This window comes from Bufo bufo, chromosome 1 (genome assembly GCF_905171765.1).
Source record: "Bufo bufo chromosome 1, aBufBuf1.1, whole genome shotgun sequence".
NCBI lineage: Eukaryota > Metazoa > Chordata > Amphibia > Anura > Bufonidae > Bufo > Bufo bufo.
In genome coordinates this window covers 783,823,475-783,845,602 of record NC_053389.1, presented here as the reverse complement: position 1 = coordinate 783,845,602, position 22,128 = coordinate 783,823,475, and the positions used below count along the sequence as shown (strand labels likewise).

General features: G+C 43.7%; 1 protein-coding gene across 4 annotated transcripts in view; it reads left to right on the top strand.

Moving 5' to 3' along the window:
- LOC120986360 overlaps window positions 1-21,892 on the top strand; it is a 97,744-nt gene extending 75,852 nt beyond the window's left edge. For 3 of the 4 annotated variants that reach the window (XM_040414884.1, XM_040414882.1, XM_040414883.1), the window contains exons 10-12: window positions 14,688-14,763; window positions 18,493-18,587; window positions 20,664-21,892. In XM_040414884.1, coding sequence (XP_040270818.1) covers window positions 14,688-14,763; window positions 18,493-18,587; window positions 20,664-20,922 — 430 coding nt within the window. In that variant the 3' untranslated portion in view covers window positions 20,923-21,892. The remainder of the gene's footprint in view (window positions 1-14,687; window positions 14,764-18,492; window positions 18,588-20,663) is intronic. The other variant, XM_040414886.1, reaches the window with a different exon arrangement.
- The last annotated feature ends 236 nt before the right edge of the window (window positions 21,893-22,128 follow it).

Below are 22,128 nucleotides of genomic sequence, written 5' to 3'. Positions count from 1 at the left end.
GGCATCTAAAAACCAGTTCAGCTAAATCTGCCTTCCAAAAACAATGGCGTTCCTTTCCTTCTGCGCCCTGCCGTGTGGCAATACAGCAGTTTTTGACCACATGTGGGGTGTTTCTGTAAACTGAAGAATCAGGGTAATAAATATTGAGTTTTGTTTGGCTGTAAAATTTTCCAAAAAAGTGAAATTTAGAAATTTCCATTTTCCATTAATTCTTGTGGAACACCTAAAGAGTTAACAAAGTTTGTAAAATCAGTTTTGAATACCTTGAGGGGTGTAGTTTCTAAAATAGGGTAATTTTTGGGTGGTTTATATTATGTAAGCCCAACAAAGTGACTTCAGACCTGAACTGGTCCTTAAAAAGTGTTTTTTTTTGGAAATTATCTGAAAAATTTCAAGATTTGCTTCTAAACTTCTAATGTCCCCAAAAAGTAAAATGTCATTTTCAAAATGATCCAAACATGAAGTAGACATATGGGGAATGTAAAGTAATAACTATTATATGAGGTATCACTATCTATTATAAAATTAGAGAAATTGAAATTTGAAAGTTTGGGAATTTTTCTAAATTTGGGGTTTTTCACAAATAAAGGTGAAATATATTGACTCAAATTTATGACTATCATGAAGTACAATGTGTCACGAGAAAACAATCTCAGAATGGCTTGGATAAGTAAAAGTGTTCCAAAGTTATTACCACATAAAGTGACACATGTCAGATTTGCAAAAAATGCCTGGGTAGAAGAGCGAAAACTGGCCCAGGGTAGAAGGGGTTAATAGGATTGATCCTGAAGTTAAGTGATGTTTAGGTGTAAACATCAAAACTAATGAGAGATTCTTCCAGAACAGAACTGAAGCTTTCCTGATAAAGGTGGTGGCGCATGCCAGACAGAAGTATAGCTGGGTATAGGCGGGGTAGTGTATATGGACATCTGTGGCGTAGCGTGGGTAGCCAGGACTCGGTCAAGCCAAGTATTGCGCTCCCCCAACCTGTGGCCCCTTTTTACAGATAATGTAGTAGATATCACTTGCAGTCATACGTAACACCACAGATAACACAGTGATAACTCTCTGAGTACAGATAATGTAGTAGATGGGTGTGAGCCCCCAGAATTCAGAACACACACAGTGTGACCTGAAGTCCGGGGCCGGGCTGAGGCAGTGTGGGCCAAATTCTATATCCACCCCCCATCACTACAGAACATACAGGGTAATACAGCGCCTCTTACATCCAGTGACGTCTCCTTTGATGTAGATGTTCTCTTTCCTCATCTTCTCCTTTCAGACCTTCAGACCAGACCACCATTTTTCAGCCATTTCTCGTCTCTGCAGTTTGACCAAAAAAAATCTTAGTTTACTACTTTTCCATCATCCTCCCATCTTCTGGACAAATCATCCTTCCACCCCCAATACTGTGCCGCTGTACTCCCCAATACTATACTGCAGAAACAGATAAACCCCCTGATAATACTAGTACCACACAGATAAGGCTCCCTTCAATAATTATCGGCACACGCTGCCCTAAAATAACTGCGCCCAGCAAATATTGCCCCTGACACTAATAGTGTAAACATAACGTCCTCCAAAAATTATTGTGGTAAGCTGATACTGTGCCAAGGTGCCCCCACAGTAATAGTGCTCTCCAAAGTCCCATCATAGTAATAATTCTCTGCTAGAGCACACATGGTAGTAATAGTGCTCCTACAGTGCCCCCAACATGTCCCCACTGTGCCCCAGAAGTAATAATGCTCCCATAGTGCCCATACTAGTAATCATGTTCCCCATAGACCCCCAGTAGTAATAAAGCCCACTATATTCCCCCCCAGTAGTAATAATTCTCCTTATAATGTGAAAGTACAAAAAATGCCCCCTTATGATGTGTGCCAGTGCAAAAAGTACCCCCTTTGAATGCCCCCAGTTGAACTAATGTACCCATAGTGCCCCCATAATGTGCTAGTATAAAATTCACCTATATAGTTCCCCCAGTAAATTCCCCCATAGTGTTCCTCTCCCCCCTTCCTCCTAGTGCCTCCCATAATGTACCAGTATAAAATGCCCCTATATAGTGCCCCAGTAGATGCCCTCAGTGTCCCACATAATTTGCAGTTATAAAATACCCCTTCTTAGTGCCGCCCGTAGATGACCCCATAGTACTCCTCTCCCCCTTCCCCATAGTACCTACCATAATGTGCCCTAGTATAAAATGCTCCTATACAGATCCCCATATAAAATACCCCTTCTTTGTGGCCTCAGTAGAGGCCCCTATAGTGCCCCCCAATAATATGCCAGTGAGAAGTGCCCCCATAGATGCCCCCATAGTGCAGCCGAATAATGTGCCAGTAAAAAGTGCCCCCATAATGCCCCCCAATAATGTGCCAGTAAGAAGTGCCGCATAGATGCCCCCGATAATGTGCCAGTAAGAAGTGCCCCCCAAAGATGCCCTCCAATCATGTGCAAGTAAAAAGTGCCCCCCCATAGATGCCCCCCAATCATGTGGCAGTAAGAAGTACCCCCCATAGATGCCCCCCCAATCATGTGCCAGTAATAAGTGCCCCCCCCCAATCATGTGCCAGTAATAAGTGTCCCCACAGAGCTCCTCTCCTGTACCATATAAAAAAAAATAACTCACATACTTACCTCCATCAGGCTGGCAGCGGTGCGGTGCAGGCCTCTTCCGGCCTGTGTCCTGCGCTGTACGGCTCAGGCGGCGCGATTTTGCGCCCCCTGCACCGGCCTTTGATAGGCTCGCAGGCCTAGTGCCTGCAGCCTATCAGAGGAACGGGGAAGTGAGACGCCTCTCCCCTGCTCCACAGCATCCATCTGTATCGCAGCCCCCCACTTGTCACCAGGGCCGCGCCGCCTGAGTCGATCACCTCACCTCGCCTAATTGGCGGTACGACCCTGGTGGCGCCCCCTGCAATTTTTACTCCTGTAGCAACAGTCCCCCCGCCCCCCACGCTACGCCACTGATGGCTACTCAAAATCGCTCTCTCAGACCAGGCTCGGCAGCCGTTTCATCTGTTTCCTACACGTACTGTATATACTGTATGAAATGTCACCATATATAATGTCATTGTATAATACTGTTGAGGGGGCCCCAAACAATACATAGTACATAAGGCCGAAAAAAGACATTTGTCCATCCAGTTCGGCCTGTCATCCTGCAAGTTGATCCAGAGGAAGGCAAAAAAAAACTGTGAGGTAGAAGCCAATTTTCCTCACTTTAGGGGAATAAAAAATTCCTTCCCGACTCCAATCAGGCAATCAGAATAACTCCCTGGATCAACGACCCCTCTCTAGTAGCTATAGCCTGTAATATTATTACACTCCAGAAATACATCCAGGCCCCTCTTCAATTCCTTTATTGTACTCACCATCACCACCTCCTCAGGCAGAGAGCTCCATAGTCTCACTGCTCTTACCGTAAAGAACCCTTTTCTATGTTTGTGTACAAACCTTCTTTCCTCCAGACGCAGAGGATGTCCCCTCGTCACAGTCCTGGGGATAAATAGATGATGGGATAGATCTCTGTACTGACCCCTGATATATTTATACATAGTAATTAGATCTCCCCTCAGTCGTCTTTTTTCTAACGTGAATAACCCTAATTTTGATAATCTTTCAGGGTACTGTAGTTGCCCCATTCCAGTTATTACTTTAGTTGCCCTCCTCTGGACCCTCTCCAGCTCTGCTATGTCTGCCTTGTTCACAGGAGCCCAGAACTGTACACAGTACTCCATGTGTGGTCTGACCAGTGATTTGTAAAGTAGTAGGAATATGTTCTCATCACGGGCATCTATGCCCCTTTTGATGCAACCCATTATCTTATTGGCCTTGGCAGCAGCTGCCTGACACTGTTTTTTGCAGCTTAGTTTGCTGTTTATTAAAATTCCTAGATCCTTTTCCATGTCAGTGTTACCGAGTTTTACCATTTAGTATGTACGGGTGACTTGCATTATTCCTTCCCATGTGCATAACTTTACATTTGTCAGTGTTAAACCTCATCTGCCACTTATCTGCCCAAGCCTCCAATCTATCCAGATCCCTCTGTAGTAGTATACTGTCCTCTTCAGTGTTAATTACTTTACACAGTTTAGTGTCATCTGCGAAAATTGATATTTTACTATGCAAACCTTCTACAAGATCATTAATAAATATATTGAAGAGAATAGGGCCCAATACTGACCCCTGAGGTACTCCACTAGTGACAGTGACCCAATCTGAGTATGTACCGTTAATAACCACCCTTTGTTTTCTATCATTGAGCCAGTTACTTACCCACTTACAGACGTTTTCTCCCAGTCCAAGCATTCTCATTTTATATACTAACCTTTTATGTGGTACAGTGTCAAATGCTTTGGAGAAGTCCAGATATACGACATCCATTGATTCGCCGCTGTCAAGTCTAGAACTTACCTCCTCATAGAAACTGATTAAATTAGTTTGACATGACCGATCCCTCACAAAGCCATGCTGATATGGCGATATTTGCTTATTTCTGCTAAGATGCTCTAACATAGCATCTCTCAGAAAACCTTCAAACTGTTTACCCACAACAGATGTTAAACTTACCGGCCTATAGTTTCCAGGCTCTGTTTTTGGACCCTTTTTGAATATTGGCACCACATTTGCCATGCGCCAATCCTGTGGGACATTCCCTGTCAGTATAGAATCTGCAAATATCAGAAATAAGGGTCTGGCTATGACATTACTTAATTCCCTTAGGATACGGGGGTGTATGCCATCCGGTCCTGGCGATTTGTCTATTTTAATCTTTTTAAGTCGCTGTTGTATTTCTTCCTGGGTCAGACAGGACACTTTTAATGGGGAATTTATTTCAACATTCAGCATTTCATCTGACAGTTTATTTTCCTCAGTGAATACTTTGGAGAAAAAAATATTTACCGGCTTTGCTTTCTCCTCATCGCTCTCTGCAACTCCCCCCTCATTACTCTTTAAAGGGCCGACACCTTCAGATTTATACTTTTTAACATTTATTTAATTGAAGAACATTTTAGGGTTAGTTTTACTCTCTTTGGCAATTAATCTCTCGGTCTCTAGTTTGGCCGATTTTATTAGTTTTTTACATGTTCTATTTTTTTCCTTATAGTTTTTCAGTGATTCCGTGTTACCCTCCTGTTTTAGTGTTTTATATGCTTTCTTTTTGTCATTTATTGCTTTCTTTACAGTTCTGTTTATCCACATTGGTTTCTTTTTGTTCCTTAACCTTTTATTCCCATACGGTATGTACCTCTCACAATGAGCTTTTAGGATGCTTTTAAAGATATCCCATTTTGTGGCTGTATTTTTATTTGTGAGGACTTTATCCCATTTAGTTAGGCCTATGGCCTCTCTTAGTTGGCTAAATTTAGCTTTTTTGAAGTTTGGTTCCTCCCTGTAGAAACGCTCTTTTGAATGATAATTGGAAGGTTATTACTTTATGGTCACTATTTCCCAGGTGTCCCCCAACCTGCACGTCTGTTGTTCTGTCAGGTCTATTGGTTAATACTAAGTCCAGTATGACCGTCCCTCTAGTCGGGTCCTGAACCAGTTGGGAGAGGTAATTGTCTTTGGTTATTGCCAAGAACCTGTTTCCTTTATGAGATATACAAGTTTCAGTTTTCCAGTCTATATCTGGGTACTTGAAGTCCCCCATAATAACCACCTCATTATGATTTGCCGCCTTGTCTATCTAATTTAGTAGTAGATTTTCTGTGGACTCTGGTATATTAGGTGGTTTATAGTAAACTCCTATTAGTAATTTATTGTTCTTTTTAGCTCCATATATCTCTACCCACAGTGACTCCACATGTTCATGTCCCTCACTTATATCTTCATGGAGTGTGGGCTTTAGACAGGACTTTACATAAATGCAGACCCCTCCCCCTCTCCGGTTTTGACGATCCTTTCTAAACAGACTGTAACCTTGTACATTAACCGTCCGGTCATAGCTATCATCCAGCCATGTCTCAGTTATTCCCACTATGTCATAGTCCTCCTCACACATCACTAATTCCAGTTCACCAGTTTTATTAGTCAGGCTTCTGGCATTAGTGTACATACATTTGAGAGGTTTATGTATATTTTTTACCCCACACCTTTCCTTCCGAACTGTTCTAGTCCCTCCTTCCATTCCTCCCCCAGTCCCACTACCTTGCCCCCAGTCTCTATCTGCACTATCTTCCCATCCTGTAACATAATTACCCTCCCCCCAGTCCCTAGTTTAAACACTCCTCCAACCTTCTAGCCATCTTTATCCCCAACACAGCTGCCCCTTCCCCATTGAGGTGCAGCCCGTCCCTACGATAGAGCCTGTAGCCGACAGAGAAGTCGGCCCAGTTCTCCAGGAACCCAAACCCCTCCTTCCTACACCAGTTCTTGAGCCACTTGTTAATTTCCCTAATCTCCCGCTGCCTTTCTTGTGTGGCCCGTGGTACAGGTAGTATTTCAGAAAATACTACCTTTGAGGTCCTTGCCCTAAGCTTTTGACCTAAAACCCTGAAATCATTTTTAAGGACTCTCCACCTACCCCTAACTTTGTCATTGGTTCCGATATGGACCATGACTGCTGGATCTTCTCCAGCCCCTCCCAGTAATCTGTCAACCCGATCCGCGATGTGTCGAACTCTAGCGCCAGGAAGACAGCACACTGTTTGACGATCACGGTCTTTGTGACAGATTTCCCTATCTGTTCCCCTAATAATTGAGTCTCCCACTACCAGCACCTGTCTGGCCTGCCCTGCTCTCCTGGTGCCCTGCTTACCGGAGCTGACATTCCCCTGACTGGCAGAGGAAGTGTCCGGCTGCGGCAGTACCGTCCCTGAACTGATATCCCCCTCATCTGCCAAACGTGCAAACTTGTTGGGGTGTGTCAGATCAGGGCTAGCCTCCCTGGCACTCTTCCCTCTACCCCGCTTTCTAACTGTTACCCAGCTAGCTACCTCACTTTCCTCAGCCTCCTCTCTGTCACCCTCCCCCTCATCTACCCCAAAGAGTGCTTGCTCGGTGAGAAGCAAACTCTTTTGCAAATTGTCAATGCCTCTCAGTGTTGCAACTTGCCCATTTAGAGACTCGATTAGCGATTCCAAACGGGTAATTTGCTCACATCTTGAACAAAGATATACACCCTTGAACGGCTGTTCCGGGACTGCATACATCATGCAAGATGTGCACTGGACTGCGCTGTCAATTGTGCAACACATACTAAATGGGGATTACACCACAAAAGCGAAAAATACAATACAATGTAGTAATAAGAAACAGGCTAATTGCAGTCCCCCACTGAAGTCCCTGAATCTAAAGTCACTTAATCTTAAGTCACACACTTAGGCAACCACACTTAATCAACTACGCGGCGCGGTCAAACTCGCGTTATATATCTCCTTATATAAATATAAATGCAGCTCACTACAACAGCCTGGTTTGTTTTCCCTCTGGATTCAAAAACAATAAAATCTTTTAATGCTCTCTTCCCCCTATATGCTTACCATGTCATACTACTTTATTGGTGAAATCAGCTGGGGGCCTCAGGGAACAGATCCACAAATATCAGTTTATCACCATATCGGCCTAAGCATCACACATGAAGCTGGGGTCCTTGTAATATGCTGTAATGTACAGGTGGTTTCCTATTAGTAGAGATGAGCGAAGCTTAGAAAAATTTGATTCAGCTGCCTTCCCGAATTTTGACAAGAAATTCGATTAGTCCCAAATCGTTTTCCATTACCATGGAGCGGAGCGCAATGACAGGGACGGCGATTGCGCCGCCCCCACCAGTTAATCCCTCAGATGCCGCGTTCAACGCTGATCAAGGCATCTGTGACTCACATTGAGCTGCTCAGAGGTTAAAAAATATAAAAAAAATTATACTCATCTCATCCACTTGCTCACGGAAAAGCTGTCAAAGGACCTGAGACGAACGTGATGACCTCACCACGTAATTACGCTGGGCGCACGCGGTGACTAGAGATGTCGCGAACATAAAATTTTCTGTTCGCGAACAGTGAACGCGAATTTTCGCAAATGTTCGCGAACGGGCGAACCGCCATAGACTTCAATAGGCAGGCGAATTTTAAAACCCACAGGGACTCTTTCTGGCAACAATAGTGATGGAAAAGTTGTTTCAAGGGGACTAATACCTGGACTGTGGCATGCCGGAGGGGGATCCATGGCAAAACTCCCATGGAAAATTACGTAGTTGACGCAGAGTCGGGTTTTAATCCATAAAGGGCATAAATCACCTAACATTCCTAAATTGTTTGGAATAACGTGCTTTAAAACATCAGGTATGATGTTGTATCAATCAGGTAGTGTAAGGGTTACGCCCGCTTTACAGTGACAGACCAAACTCCCCGTTTAACGCACCGCAAACAACCGCAAACAGTCCATTTGCACAACCGCAAACTCCCCATTTGCACAAGGTTGGATACCAAGCTAGCCATGTCCCGTTCCTTGTCCTCACTGATGTAATTGAAGGTCTCTTCCTCCACCCTGCCACATACAACACCAAGGGTCCCCGAAAGGTGACAACAAGCCCCCTGGGACGCCTGCTGTGGTTGGTCTTCCACCTCCTCAAAGCTACCTTCCTCCTCTGACTCCTCTTCTTCAGACTCCTCTCTCTGCGTTGCCTCTCTCTGCGTTATTATAAGGTGTGTTAAGTAGTACTATTCTTATCAGTTTAATCCCTGTTACGTCCCCTATCAGGGGACGTGTATATGGAATCGATTTTAGGAACCGGGAGATGGAAAAAGATGCTTGGTCGGTCCTCCTATGTCCAATTTGGGGCACTGCGCGTGCAATCTACTGTGCCACCAGATAGGAGCGGTGTGTTAAGTAGTACTATTCTTATCAGTTTAATCCCTGTTATGTCCCCTATCAGGGGACGTATATATGGAATCGATTTTAGGAACCGGGAGATGGAAAAAGATGCTTGGTCGGTTCTCCTACGTCCAATTTGGGGAACTGCGCGTGCAATCTACTGTGCCACCAGATAGGATTGGTGTGTTACGTAGTACTATTCTTATTAGTTTAATCCCTGTTACGTCCCCTATCAGGGGACGTGTATATGGAATCGATTTTAGGAACCGGGAGATGGAAAAAGATGCTTGGTCGGTCCTCCTACGTCCAATTTGGGGCACTGCGCGTGCAATCTACTGTGCCACCAGATAGGAGCGGTGTGTTAAGTAGTACTATTCTTATCAGTTTAATCCCTGTTATGTCCCCTATCAGGGGACGTGTATATGGAATTGATTTTAGGAACCGGGAGATGGAAAAAGATGCTTGGTCGGTTCTCCTACGTCCAATTTGGGGAACTGCGCGTGCAATTTACTGTGCCACCAGATAGGAGAGGTGTGTTAAGTAGTACTATTCCTATCAGTTTAATCCCTGTTACGTCCACTAGTATTATTATTATTATTATTATTATTATAAGGTGTGTTAAGTAGTACTATTCCTATCAGTTTAATCCCTGTTACGTCCCCTATCAGGGCACGTGTATGGAATAGATTTTAGACAGCCGCAAAGAGTTGTCAATAGTTGACACATTCATTACATAAATTTTATGCCTCTATGCGTCAATCTTGGTGTAGTGATGACTGTGCTCGTGCGCACGTTTGGGAGATTGCAGGCGATGGGGGTTTTTCAAAGCCTATGGTCGTGCTGAGGTAGTTCAGTGACAGTTAAGTGACCCAGAAAACAATGATTCTGCAGTGTGGGCCCATTGTTGGCCTAGTGGGCTTTAATGATCACCTTAGATGATCACAAAGAAAATTAATGTTTTTTCTATGCAAAATTATCCATCCGATCGCTTTTGGTCTGTTCACAATGAAGCAACGACCTTATTATCTGGGTGTGCCAACATTGCCATTGCCAACACACTCCTAGAGGTGGTCGCTTCATTGTGATACGCAAGCCCCTTCACCACAACAAGGTAACGATCACGAAGGGGAATTGACACATGTATGTGCAATTTTTGTTTGGTTTTTGAAGCCACAGTGCAGCACCAGAGGCCAGAAAAATTAGGCTGAAAAATTAGGTATTGTTGCAGCAGCGGCCAGAAAAATTGATGTTTCCCAGGCAGAAAGTGCCCTAAAACATTGCGGCTTGAACCCTACTTGGTTGCGGATAAGTCACGCAAGTCATCCGGCATTCAGAGATAAAATACAGCAGCGTGTGGACCATTTTTTGCCCAAGGCAGCTCATCTCATCTGGCCTTTTTTAGTCGAATATATCGCCCACTGTCAGTCCCTTCGGGATCCATCTCTCATTCATCTTAATAAAGGTGAGGTAATCTAGACTTTTTTGACCTAGGCGACTTCTCTTCTCAGTGACAATACCTCCTGCTGCACTGAAGGTCCTTTCTGACAGGACACTTGAAGCGGGGCAGGCCAGAAGTTCTATCGCAAATTGGGATAGCTCAGGCCACAGGTCAAGCCTGCACACCCAGTAGTCATGGGGTTCATCGCTCCTCAGAGTGTCGATATCTGCAGTTAAGGCGAGGTAGTCTGCTACCTGTCGGTCGAGTCGTTCTCTGAGGGTGGACCCTGAAGGGCTGTGGCTCCGCATGTCCTCCATCAACATCACGTCTGTAAAGCGTCTTGTCCTTGCCGGCGTGGTCATGGTAGGAGGATTACTTTCACCTTTTCCCCTGTTAGATTCCCGTTGTGCTGTGACATCACCCTTATACGCTGTGTAAAGCATACTTTTTAATTTATTTTGGAACTGCTGCATCCTTTCTGACTTGCGGTAATTCGGTAACATTTCAGGCACTTTCTGCTTATACCGGGGGTCTAGTAGCGTGGCCACCCAGTACAGGTCGTTCTCCTTCAGCCTTTTTATACGAGGGTCCCTCAACAGGCACGAAAGCATGAAAGACCCCATTTGCACAAGGTTGGATGCCGAGCTACTCATGTCCCGTTCCTCGTCCTCAGTGATCTCACTGAAGGTATGTTCTTCCCCCCAGCCACGTACAACACCACGGGTACCAGATAGGTGACAACGAGCACCCTGGGATGCCTGTTGTGGTTGGTCTTCCTCCTCCTCCTCAAAGCCACATTCCTCCTCTGACTCCTCACAATCCTCTTCCAGCGTTGCCGCAGGTCCAGCAAGCGATGCTGATAAGGCTGTTTCTGGTGGTGATGGTGACCACAACTCTTCCTCTTCACGCTCATCTACGACCTGATCCAGCACTCTTCGCAGGCCACGCTCCAGGAAGAAAACAAATGGTATGATGTCGCTGATGGTGCCTTCGGTGCGACTGACTAGGTTTGTCACCTCCTCAAGAGGACGCATGAGCCTACAGGCATTGCGCATGAGCGTCCAGTAACGTGGCAAAAAAATTCAGAGCTCCGCAGAGGCTGTCCTAGCACCCAGGTCATACAAATACTCGTTGACAGCTTTTTCTTGTTGGAGCAGGCGGTCGAACATTAGGAGTGTTGAATTCCAACGTGTCAGGCTGTCGAAAATCAAGCGCCTCACTGGCATGTTGTTTCGCCGCTGGATATCTGAAAAGTGCGCCATGGCCGTGTAGGAACGCCTGAAATGGCCACACACCTTCCTGGCCTGCTTCAGGACGTCCTGTAAGCCTGGGTACTTATGCACAAAGCGTTGTACGATCAGATTACACACATGTGCCATGCACGGCACAAGTGTCAACTTGCCCAAATTCAATGCCGCCAACAAATTGCTTCCATTGTCACACATCACTTTGCCGATCTCCAGTTGGTGCGGAGTCAGCCACTGATCCACCTATGCGTTCAGGGCGGACAGGAGTGCTGGTCCGGTGTGACTCTCTGCTTTCAGACAAGTCAAACCCAAGACGACGTGACACTGTTGTATCCGGGATGTGGAATAGCCCCTGGAGAGCTGGGGGGGTGCCGTTGATGTGGAGCAAGGCGCAGCAGCAGAAGAGGACTCAGCCGAGGAGGTTATGGAAGAGGATGGAGTAAGAGGAGTAGAGGAGGTGGCAGCAGGCCTGCCTGCAAGTCGTGGCGGTGTCACCAACTTCTCTGCAGAGCCACGCATTCCATGCTTGGCAGCAGTCAGCAGGTTTACCCAATGCGCAGTGTAGGTGATATACCTGCCCTGACCGTGCTTTGCAGACCAGGTATCAGTGGTCAAATGGACCCTTGCCCCAACACTGTGTGCCAGACATGCAATTACTTCCTTTTGCACAATGGAGTACAGGTTGGGGATTGCCTTTTATGCAAAGAAATTTCGGCCGGGTACCTTCCACTGCGGTGTCCCAACAGCTACAAATTTTTTGAACGCCTCAGACTCCACCAGATTGTATGGTAAAAGCTGGCGGGCTAAGAGTTCAGACAAACCAGCTGTCAGACGCCGGTGACTTTGTGACATTGGCGTCTTACGCTCAAACATGTCCTTGACAGACACCTGACTGTGGGCAGAGGAGCAGGAACTGCTCAAGGCGAGAGACGGAGTGGCGGATGGTTGAGAGGGGGCAAGGAAGACAGCAGTGGTTGACGTGGTTGAAGATGCTGGACCAGGAAGAGGATGACGGCTTTGAGTTTGTGTGCTGCTTGTACTCATGTGTTGATCCCATAGGCGTTTGTGATGTGCGATCATGTGCCTTTGCAAAGCAGTTGTACCTAGGTGGGTGTTGGACTTCCCACGACTCAGTTTCTTTTGGCATAGGTTGCAAATGGCATCGCTGTTGTCAGAGGCAGACACACAAAAAAAATGCCACACTGCTGAGCTCTGCAATGACTGCATTCTGGTGGTGGCAACAGCATGCGTTGATTGGCATGCTGTCTGGCTGACCCCAGGTGCCGATGCATGCTGTCTGACTGTGCTACTAGCTCCTTGCGACGATCTCCCCCTGCTTCCAACTCGTCTCCTCCTCCTCTCTGTCTCCCCATCTGAACTTTCCACCTGTTCTTATTCTCTTCGAGCGGGCACCCACGTGACATCCATGGACACATCGTCATCATCAACCGCTTCACTTGTATCTGACAAATATGCAAAGGAAGCAGCAGCGGGTACAACATCATCATCATCACACCGTACGTCCATGTGTGTAATGCTGCCTGACTGAGACATATCCCTGTTATCTACATCCTCTATAGATCCGCAATAATGGTTGCGCATCACTCATTTCTTCCAACTGATGTGTAAATAACTCCTCTGACAGATCAAGTGAAGCGGCTGTGGTGCTAATGTTGGTGGTGGCGGCAGGCGGGCGAGTGGTAACTTGAGAGGTGCCCGAAGCTGAGCTGGAGGAGGATGGTGCGTCAAGGTTCCGAGCGGAAGCTGTAGAAGATTGGGTGTCCTGTGTTAGCCAGTCAACTATGTCCTCAGAACTTTTCGAGTTCAGGGTACGTGGCCTCTGAACACTGGGCATTATTCTAGGGCCAAAGGGAATCACAGCACCACGACCACGACGGCCCTGCAGGGTGGCCTGCCTCTGCCTGTCATTTTTTTTAGATTTGTTAAGTTGTACTATGCGTGCAAGCTACTGTGACACCAGATATGAGTTGCGCTGGAGACACTATGCACTTGCAGCTGGGCCTTAAACACACAAACACGTGTGTGCAACTGACTGCTATTTATTCACAGTCAAAATTGTTGTTTTTCTTTAAATGCAATCGAATGTGACACCAGATATGAGTTGCGCTGGTGACACTGTGCACTTGCAGGGCATGAAACACACGCGCGTGCTGGCAACTGACTGCTATTATATTACAGTCAATAAAGTTTTTTTTTTTAAATGCAAGCTACTGTGACACCAGATATGAGTGGTGGCACTGGGCAAGTGGGCACAGTATACGCTGTGAGCCTGACACACACGCTGGCAGGAAACTGCAATTAGATTACACAGGAAAAAAAAAAGCAGAGATCAGATGTCCTTACAGCAGAGATCAGATGTCCTTACAGCAGAGATCAGATGTCCTTACAGCAGAGATCAGATGTCCTTACAGCAGAGATCAGATGTCCTTACAGCAGAGATCAGATGTCCTTACAGCAGAGATCAGATGTCCTTACAGCAGAGATCAGATGTCCTTACAGCAGAGATCAGATGTCCTTACAGCAGAGATCAGATGAGTCTTTCAGGAATGTAGTGGACACTGAATACACTGGCCTAGCTATCGATTTCCCAATTAAATCAGCAGCAGCTACACTGTCCCTCCTCTCACTAAGAATGCAGCTTCCGAATGAATCTAAAATGGATGCTGTCCAGGAGGTGGGAGGGTCTGGGAGGGAGGGTATGATGCTGATTGACTGGAATGTGTCTGCTGACTGTGAGGTACAGGGTCAAAGTTTACACAATGATGACGAATAGGGGGCAGACCGAACATTGCATATGTTCGCCCGCCGCGACGATCGCGAACAAGCGATGTTCGCCGGGAACTATTCGCTGGAGTATAGTTCGGGACATCTCTAGCAGTGACCTCATCACTGATATCATCACCACGTGCGCCCAGCGTGGTCACGTGATGAGGTAATCACACTAGGCACTGGTCCTTTGGCGGGTTTTCTTCAATCACGACGGGAGCGGATGGCCTCTCCGTGAGCAAGTAGATGAGGTGAGTATCATTTTTTTTTACTTTCTGTCACCATTTTAGGAAAAATTGATTCGTTACCATGAAGCGCAAGGAAATTTGTCTTCGTTCAACACTACCTATTAGTTACCTCAGTCGTATTACAGTTCTGTTTTACTCTACTTTCCATCACAGGTATAAGAAGCAATGGGATGATAGGATCCCAACCCCCAGCAAGAGTTCCATTATTAAAAGTATACGAAAAACGAAGGTAAGCGACAACATTCACACGGAGGTTGTACATGGTTCACATGTATCTGAACACAAGTACACATTAAAGATGATTTCCACTCACCATAAACCCTACTGATCATAAGACTGATTCAAGTAAGTACTGAAGTTCCCAGAGTTTTCCTCCACAATGATCCCCAATCTCCAGATCAGACCCCAACATCAAATGTTATGTTTGGAATGTTGGTCTTGATGACTTTTGTGATCATGTATACTCAACTTGTCCAAAAACAGTGAGACCCAGCTAAGGGAAGCATGTCCTTTCTGGTGCAGCTCAGGGGAGTGTGTCCTTTCTCAGGGTGTGTGTCTTTTCTGCAACAGCTCTTTCCCTGTAACTGTCTCAGTTTCTAACAGCTGGTGGCAGTTCAAGGATACAGTGGAGCATTTGCGTCCACTGAGGTGGACAGAGAAATAGGGAAAAGAACAAACAGCAAGAGACGCTATACATTTTATCAAATAACTCAGCGACTATACCACATTTTTTACTACATGCAATTACACTAAATATTCAGCTCGAGGTGCTTGTTTGAAAAATGTAGAATATTTTTCATTTGATGCCACCTTTAAATGTAATTTAATTTATTTAAAATTATAATTTTACATTTATATGAAATAGAGTTAATTATTTCGGTAAAGGGATTCTCTGCGAATTCATAAAATAAAATTATTGAAAATACTTAGATATTACTTTATTATAGATATATTCCCAAATACCTTTCATTAGCTATAATAGCTCATTTTGTCTGGGGAGCGATCATTAGGAGGAATAAAATGGCCGCCGTCCTATTAGTGCACACAAAACCTGTCCTAATCACACAGGAGGACAAGTTACTTCAGAACACTGAGGTAAAGAGCTGCCTCATCCTCCTCTCTGCTCTGCTTGTCAGGGATTATGATCCTGAATACAGATGATAACTAAGATCTTCAGCTGAATCTCTGTAGGAATGGAGTTCATGAGGAGATATAAAGTACAGACAGGACAGACTGTGGTAATGTGGCCGACTGTGTACAAGTGCTGCTGCTGCTCATTAGTCATCCTCCCACCCATCTGTCCTCTATGCACTTCAGCTGTCCCCCAATGAACTTGTCCACATGAGAGAGGAGGATAAGGCAGCTCTTTAGATCAGTGCTGTGAAGTAACTTCTCCTGATGTGTGATTAAGACAGGTTTAATGTGTACTAATCGCTAGAGATGTCCCGAACTATTCGCCGGTGAACAGTTCCCGGCGAACATAGCTTGTTTGCGTTCGCCGCGGCGGGTGAACATATGCGATGTTCGGTCCGCCCCCTTTACATCATCATTAAGCAAACTTTGACCCTGTACCTCAGTCAGCAGACACATTCCAGCCAATCAGCATACCCTCCCTCCCAGACCCTCCCACCTCCTATCAAAAAGCAAGGACAGCATCCATCTTAGATTCATTTGGAAGCTGCAGTGTCACAAATTTGACTAAGTTGTAATCGCAATGCGATTAACACAGGTTATATTAATCGCATTGCGATTACAACTTAGAGCTGGGTTCCTAATGGTTGTATTGCTAGAATATAACGAAGATTGAGAATATAGTGCTATATTCGTTATATTCGTCAATTCTAGCAATACAACCATTAGAAAACTCAAATCTATAGTATAGACAAAAAGCTCACCCCTTTGACAAATCTGGAATGGGTGCTCTAGTCTCAGTTGATTCACTCAATCAAACAAGAAGAAATTATTTATAATGTAATCTGAGACTGGCACTCTCACGTCAGAGTTAAATGTCAATCGTAGCAGTAATATCTGGATTATTCACAATATTTATTATATCACATGAAATAAAAACATATAATAAAACCAATCACAATGGAAGGCTTAATAGTTGCTGCAGCAAATATATACAGTGTTAAAATAAATAAGAATATATAAAAAGTCCAATAAAAAATATCCAAAAAAATATCCAAAAAAAGGGAAAACCAAAAATCCCTGGGTAGGGAATAAAGGAACAGTTCTGAACAGATCCACCAAAGCTGTAATGCGGTATTCCCAATCTGTACACTCCTTATGTCTGAGTCAGTCTATTTGACTGTATATTGGGCTGGTTCTCTTATAGATAGTAATAGCAGATGGTTCTCCAGTGGGTATAAATATAAAGAAGAGAATCCAGTTTTTACTCACGGTAACTTTACTTCATCCGCGGTTAAATTGTTTGGCGTCTCACCTTGCTCGTGCGCTGCCGCTGCCTCTCGATCGTTGTGCCGAAATCTCGGGTCTGGTCACGTGACCTAGGCTTGTACTCGCGAGAAGTGGACTTATACTGACCGAGTTTAGGTGGACGATCTTCCGAACTTTTCTTTCTGTTCTGGAGCGCTCCAATTTTTGTATATATTGGAATATTAGCGCACGGGCTTCCAGTGAGGAAGTCCTGTTGGGAATATACTTAGTAGAACCAAACGCGTTTCGGGGATCTTTCCCCTTCCTCAGTGGTCCTCAGATCTAAGTTGTAATCGCAATGCGATTAATACAGGTTATATTAATCGCATTGCGAATTTAACTTAGAGCTGGGTTCCTAATGGTTGTATTGCTGGAATATAACAAAGATTGAGAATATAGTGCTATATTCGTTATATTCGTCAATTCTAGCAATACAACCATTAGGAGCTCAGCTCTAAGTTGAATTAGCAATGAGATTAATGCAGGTTATATTAATCGCATTGCGAATTGAACTTACCACACTCTGCGTCAACTACGTAATTTTCCATGGGAGTTTTGCCATGGATCCCCCTCCAGCATGCCACAGTCCAGGTGTTAGTCCCCTTGAAACAACTTTTCCATCACTATTGTGGCCAGAAAGAGTCCCTGTGGGTTTTAAAATTCGCCTGCCTATTGAAGTCTATGGCGGTTCGCCCGGTTCGCACGTTCACGAACATTTGCGTAAATTCGCGTTCGCCGAATTTTATTTCTACTAATGATTGCTCCCCAGACAAAACAAGCGATTATAACTAATGAAAAGTATTTGGGAATATGTTTAGAATAAAGTAAGATTTAAGTATTTTATTTATTTTTTATTATTAACATATAATATCTCATATTATTTAAATAATATAAGTTAATTAATCATTTAAGGAATATATTAATTGAATTTAACAAAAAATGAATGTGCTGTCAAAATTGCAAATTTCACCTGAAGGGGTTGTCTCACTTCAGCAAATGGCATTTATTTATTTATGTAGAGAAAGTTATTACAAGGCACTTACTAATGTATTGTGATTGTCCATATTGCCTCCTTTGCTGGCTTGATTCATTTTTCCATCCCATTGTACACTTCACTTTCCATATTTACGACCACTCTGCAATCCATCAGCGGTGGTCGTGCTTGCACACTATAGGAGAAAGTGCCGGGACTGTGCATAGGCTGGTGCCTTATCCTATAGTATGCAAGCATGGCCACCACTGCTGAATTGCAGGGTGTGGTTGTGACCACGGAAACGAACAGTGTATAATGATGGAAAAATGAATCCAGCCAGCAAAGGAGGCAATATGGAGAATCACAATACATTAGTAAGTGCCTTGTCTTAAGTCGGTCTACATGATAAATGCCATTTGCTGAAGTGAGACAACCCCTTTAAGGCAACATTTTAGTATGATTTCTAATTCCAAGAAATAGCTTTGCTTTGTTACAATTATTGCTGTTACAATGTTGGTATCCATTAATAAAATTATCTATGTACAGGACAGGTTAGTGATTCGCTATCTAACTTTACAGAATGGACCAAGTTTCCCTTCTGAAGAACATCTCTATGTGGAGCCCTATAACAAAGTATTGATGTAAGTATGCTTCTATGCGGTTGAATAGTAATGCTTCAAGTACCCTCCATATCCTCCTGGAGTATTATTGTGGTTCTCTAACTATCGCCAGACTACAACCCCTCTGTGTACAAGTAGTTTTTCCACAGGTTGGAGAACACTAGTTTAGAGTCTTAGGCTGAGTTCACATCAGAGTTCAGCCTTTCCGTTCTCCTGCTCTGGTATAGGGGCTAGGACCTTCCCCTCGTTGCACTAAAGCTCTCATTTGCATAAAGAACGAAAGTAAATTTTCTTGGGTAAGCTGCAGCCGATTTTCACGAGACAGGTATCATTTTAATCCGCACGGTCAATCCTACCAGACAGTGGTTTAATCGAGTCGATCCTTCTGACAGGTTCTCTTTAAAGTACAATAAATGTGGATGTGGTCTACAAAATCTCCATCCACACGTGGCTGACAAAGCTGTGTGGCATTCAGGGTATGCAGTGAGTTTTCAAATTCACAAAACGCCCGTTCTTTTGTGGTACTGTTGCAAGCAGATTCACTGCAATGAGTAACATACAGATGTTGACGCAGATCCAGTGTAGGTTTTCAGTGGATTTTGGTGAAATCAATCTGTAGTAGAAAAACTCAACTGTGTGTGGATTTACTCTCAATGGTTTCCTCAAAATAGACTCCAATCAGTAGTATGCAAAGTCATATCTCCGTGGACAGCCAGGACCAAACTGGCCCAATTTTTCCACCCAAGGTTGGTCAAGGAACTGAACCGCCATTAGCCACCACTTAAAGGGGTTGTCTCACTTCAGCAAATGTCATTTATCATGTAGATAAAGTTAATAGAAGCCACTTAGTAATGTAATGTGAGTGTCCATATTGTCTCCTTTGCTGGCTGGATTAATTTTTCCATCACATTATTCACAGCTCGTTTCCAGGAGTTACGACCACCCTACAATCCAGCAGCAGTGGTCGTGCTTACACACTATAGGAAATAGTGACTATGGGAATGTGCATAGGTCGTGGCTGTAACCCCTGGAAACAAGCCGTGTATAATGTGATGGAAAAATGTGATGGAAGCAATATGTACAATCACAATACATTAGTAAGGGGCTTGTATTAACTTTCTCTACATAATGAATGTCATTTGCTGAAGTGAGACAACCCCTTTAATGTTGTGTACTACTGATATAAAAAAAATGAAAGCATAATCTTATGCACTTACATTTTAAAAAAATGAATCTGCACAGTAAATTATAAACTCTCCACATGACTAATTTCTAACAATTTTGTACAATTATTTTAATTATTACCGTTATTTTGACTTTTACAGATTATTCCTTGTTATGACCTTTCCAATAAAACTGCAGTTTTTGAAACCAATATCAGGAATGGATTGTAACGTGGGGGGAAGTGTAGGGATCAGCGAATCGGCTTTGGATGAAGCATCCAAAGTCAATTCGCATAAAACTTTGTTCTAATACTGTACGGAGCGGGAGCTCCGCACAGTATTAGAATGTATTGACTCCAATGAGTCGAAGTTATAACTTCATAAATTAATTTGTACAGTAAAAAATACATTTCCCGAACTCGAACAATGTACCACTTGGAACCGAACCCGAGTTCGGGAAATGTTTTTTTTTACAGTGCAAATTAATTTATTAAGTTATTGCGCGAAGTCTCACGAGACTTCGTGAAGCAATAACTTCAGCTAATCGGAGCCAATACATTCTAATACTGTACGGAGCTCCTGCTCCGTACAGTATTAGAACAAAGTTTTATGCGAATCGACTTCGGATGTTTCATCCAAAGTCGATTCGCTCATCCCTAGGGAAGTGCATAGGAAAGATTATACTTCTCTATTTTTCAATTTACTTCTGGTTTTAGTTTCTAGTGTAGTATTAAAAACTACACGTGTGAAAGCGCCTAAATGTGTAAGATGGTTTTTATCTGCTAGGGGTTATATCTAAGCCAATGTTTCCCAGGCATTATGAGTATATAAAGTATACTGTACATGATATCTGTGCATATGCTCATCATTTTCAAGCAGGCTATTCTCAAACTTCCTTTAAGTTTCCTTTATTGTATATTTTTCTTATGCCTAGGTGGGCACCATCAAAAAAAGATATCAGCCTCCTTAAACCAGTTGAGGAACAGATCCCTCGGCCACATAGTGAGTTGCTTCGGGATAATGATACCCAGTGTCTATATCTCTACAATATAGCTACAGAAGATTACCCAACAGCATCTATAACCGATGGGTACAAACCATTTTCAGAGCTAATCGATGAACAGGAGAACAGAGATATGAAGGATTCTCAATTTACAGTTTGTGCCTTTGATGGACCTTACCTGTTCTCTTGAAGTATTGTCTTCTGCCAAAAGCAATTGGACTGGAAAGTAATTTCTAACCAATTTTACTGAAAGTAATTTCTAAGTTATTTTTCTGACTTTATGGAAACACTAGACGGCTGCCATGGGGAACCATCACAAGAGTTTGAAAAGGGCATTACCCAAAGAAAAGACGATATGGGAAGATGTATCAGAATATTTATTATGGATGACGCAGACTGTAACCTTCAGAAGTTCTCCTCATTAACATCTCAATGAGTAATATAGTCTTAAGTCTATACACTCTACAATGGATATTCCACCAACCTATTTCGACACATGTTAGGATTCCTTTCGTACAATTGTCAAGCTGATTATAGGTTGGGCCTGAATATACTCTAAAGAAGAAATGGCCAGCTCTGTAACTCAGGACAAACCTTGGCATATGACAGGCCCCCTTGGACTTTTGGGGGGGCTGTCATAATTTGTGTAAGCATGCTGCAAACTTGTTAAGGTTAGGGTGGGTTTAAGCAGAGGCTGACTGCGGTTTGTATTATATGGGCACATTTTCTGCCTGAAATGAGTACCGATCAGACATATAGCAAGTTTATCAGTGCTTGATTAGCTTAATTTACATGGAGTATCGGCTAAGGCAACTGTCCATTGCCCAGCGAACATTGTGCAGAGGTCATAATTAGTGATGAGCGAAGTATTGAAAAAAATCGATTTGGCTGCTTTGCTGAATTTTACCAAAAAATTCCCTTCGGGAGGAATTACTTAGTCACAAAGCACATTTCTTTGTAAATAGTGGGTACAATGACAGGTAGCAGCGATTGCGCCGCGCCCGTCATTGCACCCCTCATAGCAATAATACAGTGTAAAATAAAAAATAAATAAATAAAATCATACTTACCTCATTCATTTGGTCACGTAGAGCTGGCCGCTGGCATGTTGATTGAAGATCTAGTGCGAAATTTCGGCCTGTAATGACATCATTTCGAGCAAGATCTTCAATCAAGATGGTGGTAAGTCAGCTCTTTGCACTCAAATGGATGAGGTAAGTATGATTATTTTTTACTGCCATTCAGGAAAAATCGATTTTCTACCACGGAGCACAAGTAAATTCGACTTTGCTCAACCCTACTCATAATAATTAGAATAGGGTCTGTGGACAATACTCACTGGGTTACAGTTGCCTGTGCATTTTCAGTTCTCCAAGATCAATGTCAGATCAATTGG